Below are 5,392 nucleotides of genomic sequence, written 5' to 3'. Positions count from 1 at the left end.
GGGCTGCACCTGCAGATACCACATGTAACCAAAAGGGAGAGGGGAGGAGGGAGAGTATAACCCCCTACATGTGTAAAGTAAGAAAGGCTACAAGGAGAGGAAAAAACACAGGAGAAAAAGCAACAGCGAGGTATAAGTCAGAGGGAAAGAGGAAAAGAATGCTCTGTAATGGGGTTTTTATGGTGGGAATGCAGTTTCCACCCCATCCATGAGTCATTAATTTAACCCTTACACAGGTTATCTCAATGTTTATTATTGTCTTTGCAATAATACTTCAAGTTCTTATCGAGACAGAGAATCTTGTTATATTTCTATGTCCTATATCCTATGTTATTAGAATCCTTCTGTGCCTATAGTGACATGTTTGTCATTGCTCCTTGGTGTATGCACATGTGAGTTAACACAAACGACTTGGCATGTTGATTGTTTTCTATGTGTCTGGTTTAAGGAGAGTTTTTATTTGTTTGTTTTGTAAGTTTGTTATCAACTTCTTTCCTACAAACCAGGAAACTGAGTAATCATTTTGGTAATTAATAGAAGATTTTGAAATATGTCTTTATGCAGGAGACCATAAAGTGGTGATTATATACACCTGTATTTTATGTTTGTGAAAGTTGTAATTCTTTCTTGAGACCTGAAACATGAAATTCTAAGTGATATATTAAGACAATTTAAAAGCATTGCTTTTTCTTTTCATCTTTGCAGAAGCATATATTTATGTCTCATACATCTAGTGCAAGCTGCAATGTATGATTCCTGAAGCCCTTTAATTTTGTGTTGAAAGCTGAGTTCACACTGCATGGAATTTCTGTTGAATTGTCCTGCAATGAACTTAGCCCCTCAGTGCTTCTCTCTGAGTGAGTTTAGAATGCTTTACATAGTCAATCAATAAAGTTAACAATTTAATGTGCCTGATCTTATTTCATGATGCTGTTTTATAAGTATTCTTTTCAACTTCTGCGTTCAGTAAAATTCCCTTGAATAAATGGATTCGTGTTAGTTTAAAAATGAAAGAGGAAAAAGCACTTGCTAAAATCTTAAACCTAGCAAGATGTTTGACATTGTTGAAAGAACAGTCTAAAAGAAAGAGTGAAAACACAGAAATATTTCAAACCTAATAAAACATTTAAAAAAATGTTCCACATCTGTCCAGGGATCTCAGCCCTCTCTCAATACCAGTTAAGTCAGATCAAGCAATAGACATTTTGGAAAGAAAAAGTATATAAGTAGGGAAAATTATATCTATGTCTGTCTGTCCATCTATATTTCTTGAGATCATGATTATATAGATCTCTAAAGGGAAGAGTACAGAAAAAATGTTCTGGAACTCTAGTAAATAGAATACCCAGATTGTATGCAGTTAAATTATTTGATTTAATTCACAATATCTGTAGACTATCCTATACAAATCCAAGCTCAGATATAAATATTATTCTCGAGTAATCCTGAGTTCTTCATTTGATAAAACTTGGTCCAAAAGGAGGTAAGTTTAAAATTTTTCAAAGTTTAGCTATGATTTTCTTCTGCAATAACATTTGCTTTTATCAAGTCTACCAGAGCCTAATGAGAATGGAGGCAGAATTTTCCTTAATAAAGTCTCACCACTTCCAGAATATTCAGATTTTTTTGAATGAGGAAGAAACCAGAACTTCTGAGAATCCAAAATAAAGAAAATGAATAAAACAGTATTGAGAATTTCAAGAATCTGAGGGTTTAAGTTGAAGATAGGGACATCATCTTTTTTTTAGAATATTCCTTAGGCTGTATGGAACACAACTGGCGGGAAAGCAAAAGATATTCTTAACTGAATATCATTTTAAGAGATAGATATCCAATACTACTGTTTTAAAATTCAATCTTTTTATCTGGGTAGGAACAAAGGCGAGCCATCTCTTAAGAATCCCACAATTTATTTGCTGTCGATTAAATGCTCTAAGCCTTAGTCCTGAAATAATACTGTTCCACCAGGGAATAAGGAAAGAGTGTAGAGGAGGCCTCTGGGCACTTTACGGAAGTGAAGGTGGTCTTCAGCACCCTCCATCACTTTCTGTGTGCACACTTCCCTGTTAGGGCTATTGGAGTACCAGTACTATCAGAGGACTCTTCCTGGGCCGTCTAGTGCTCAAGATTTTGCTCTTACCTTCCTCAAGGAGAGTGTCCCCCTTTGAAAGTTACCTACTTCATGTCTAAGTCCCTTAGAGTTTTACTGGAAAACAAAACTAAACTGATAAATTAACTGGATTTAAAATGTGAGTGGCTGGAAATGATTTTATCTGATGTTCTTCCCAGATAACCTGTCCATTACAATAAGAGGATAAGTAGCATGGAGATTTTAGGCATGACAGCAAAACAAGTGAGGGGGTATATGTGGGGCAAGAGTTTCAGGGGCTATAAAATCAGAATAAAGAAGACCACCTTTACAAGGAGTCAGAGTTTTTGCACAGATGCTGGGCCTTGAGGACGAGCAAGAATGCCAGTCTTCACCTCTTCCAGCCTATTGCTTTCACTGTAATTCTAAGTCCTTATACAACAGCAAGAGCCCAGTTGACTCACCAGCTATCTTTTCCCTCTTAGAGTTTAGGGGAGGAAGGTCCTCCAGGACTAACTTAATGTAAAACATGATGGGCAACATCTTACTTGCAAGTTCTTGACCTCCCCCTGGCTTTAATTCCAATCCTGTATCATGAGTCTCTGTCTCCCTGCTTTGCCCTCTGAATACTTCAGCTTCACTTTCCTCCCCTGAACTGCCTGGCTGGCAGTTGTCCCCAGAGGTTTGCTAAAAAGTGAAGGATGAACGAGCAGAAGATTTATTTTTAGACTTTTGCACGCCTTTAATGAGGAAAAGGGAGTTTTGTACCGCACCACAGGTCCACATCCTGACAGCACGGAAGCGTACCTCCATATGGCATTGAATCCCTGTTGCAAGGAGGATTCTAGAAAAGAAGATAAGGAATAGAAGAGACAGTCGGTTTTATTGTAATGTTGCCCATCATTATTTTCTTGCTGGAGTTTAGAAGTGACATGCAGAGAGAAAGTCACAAAGTACAATTTCATGAAGACAACAGAACTGCTTTGAAGCCAAGTCAGCTTCTGTAATGACAGCAACATATCTGCATTTCAGTGTCAATGAAATGTGATATTAGCAAGTAGCCTTTAATTAAAAAATAAGTTTGTTTGGTAAGTAAGAAGTTAATTCTCAATCTAGAAACTGCAAAGAAGAGAGGGCCTAATTAAATTAGTCATTAATTTCACTAAATCTCAATAGAACATCTACTCTGCGCAATAAATACAGACATACCTCAAAGATATTGTGGGTTCTGTTTCAGACTCATGACAATAAAGCGCGTCACACATTTTTTTTGGTTTCCCAGTGCATACATAAGTTACATATACACTATACTGTAGTCTATTAATTGTGCAATAGCATTATGTCTTAGAAAACAATGTACATACACCTTAAATAAAAAATACTTTACTACGGGCTTCCCTGGTGGCGCATTTGTTGAGACTCTGCCTGCCGAAGCGGGGGACACGGGTTCATGCCCCGGTCCAGGAAGATCCCACGTGCTGCGGAGCGGCTGGGCCCGTGAGCCATGGCCGCTGAGCCTGCGCGTCCGGAGCCTGTGCTCTGCAACGGGAGAGGACACAACAGTAAGAGGCCCACGTACCACAAAAAAAAAACAAAAAAAAACTTTACTACTAAAAAATGTTGCCCATCATCTGAGCCTTCAGTGAGTCACAGTAGTAACATCAAAGATAATTGACCACAGGTCACCATAACAAATACAATAAAAATGAAAAAGTTGAAATACTGAGAGAATTACCACAATGCGACACAAAGACATGAAGTGAGCAAAAGCTTTAGTAAAAATTGCACCGGTAGACTTGCTCGACTCGGGGGTGCCACAAACCTTCAATTTGTAAAATACACAGTATCTGTGAGGCACGATAAAGCAAAGCACAGTAAAACGAGGTATGCCTGTATAATACGTGAGTACTTATGATGAGTTTTAGATACACTAACTCATTTAATTCCCAAGATAACCCTCTGAAAAATCAACATGAGATCCGGAGAAATGAGGTAACTTGCTAGTACTCATAGCTATTGGGGGTATACAGATGTATATATAGGACATGTTTCTTGCCTTCAAGTATTTTCATTTCAGAAAAATCTCATTTAAAAATTATGATCATTGGAGAAGCTGTGCGAGGGCCGCCCTGGAGGCATCGGCTGCGCTCGTCTCTTCGCGCTGCTGGGCTCGCGGCAGGGGGTCCGGCCCCTCGGCCGCCCCCGTGCCTGTGACGGGCCGCTTCCCGATCCGCCGCACCCTGCAGTACCTGCGCCAGGGGGACGTGGTGTTCAAGGACTCGGTGAAGGTCATGACGGTGAACTACACCACGCACGGGGAACTGGGCGAAGGCGCCAGGAAATTCGTGGTTTTCAACATCCCTCAGATCCAGTACAAGGATCCCTGGGTGCAGATCATGATGTTTAAGAACATGACGCTGACACCCCTCCTGCAGTTCTACTTAGATTCTGGGGAGCAAGCCCTCGTGGACGTGGAGGCCAAGAGCAATAAGCAGATCGTGGAGCACATCAAAAAGATCCTGGGGATGAATGAGGAAACCCTCAGGAAAGAGGAACAGGAGAAAACTCAGCTTTTAAGAATCCCACAATTTATGTGCTGTCGATTAAATGCTCTAAGCCTTAGTCCTGAAATAATACTGTTCCACCAGGGAGTAAGGAAAGAGAGTAGAGGAAGCCTCTGGACACTTTACAGAAGTGAAGGTGGTCTTCAGCACCCTCCATCACTTTCTGTGTGCACACTTCCCTGTTAGCCCTATTGGAGTAGCAGTACTATCAGAGGACTCTTCCTGGGCAGCCTAGTGATCAAGATTTTGCTCTTACCTTCCTCAAGGAGAGCGTCCCCCTTTGAAAGTTGCCCACTTCATGTCTAAATCCCTCAGAGCACCCAGCCCACTCTGGCCCCTGACAGTGGGAGTGCATCTGTGAGATGCAGGGGCAGGTGCCCTGCCCGGGCCTCGTGCCGGTGCCCAAGGAGATGACAGAGAAGTACAAACCCTCTCTGAAAGCCAGTGTCCGAGACTGAGGCCTGAGAAAAGCCCCTGGTCCTATTCCCTGAGAGACTGAAAATCTCTTTGCCATAAAAGGGTCCCCTTTACACACCTGTGTAAAAGCACGTGGGGGGGAAGGGAGGAGTTGGGCTACAGCCAAGCTGCCTAGTGAACACCCTGCACCATCAGGGCAACAAATGCTTCAGAATCACACAAAAAAAGAAAAACTTATGATCATTGAAGATGGGTTAGGCACTTCCTATCCTCCTGTCCTCACCTCCTGGCAGAGTACTTGGAAACGAATATATATTCAGAA

The 5,392-nt window shown here is 41.3% G+C and overlaps 1 protein-coding gene across 1 annotated transcript; it reads left to right on the top strand.

Moving 5' to 3' along the window:
- Positions 1-4,134: 4,134 nt before the first annotated feature.
- Positions 4,135-4,839, top strand: LOC307060471 (small ribosomal subunit protein mS25-like; the record flags this gene model as incomplete). Its single annotated transcript, XM_079714972.1, has 1 exon — positions 4,135-4,839. One exon carries the CDS (start codon positions 4,135-4,137, stop codon positions 4,837-4,839), a length of 705 nt encoding a protein of 234 aa, XP_079571098.1.
- Between the last annotated feature and the right edge of the window lie 553 nt (positions 4,840-5,392).

The sequence above is a fragment of the Hyperoodon ampullatus genome (genome assembly GCF_949752795.1).
Source record: "Hyperoodon ampullatus genome assembly, chromosome: 11".
NCBI classification, from domain to species: Eukaryota; Metazoa; Chordata; class Mammalia; order Artiodactyla; family Ziphiidae; genus Hyperoodon; species Hyperoodon ampullatus.
The sequence above is the reverse complement of the archived record's forward strand: the minus strand, read 5'-3'. Positions and strand labels throughout refer to the sequence as shown.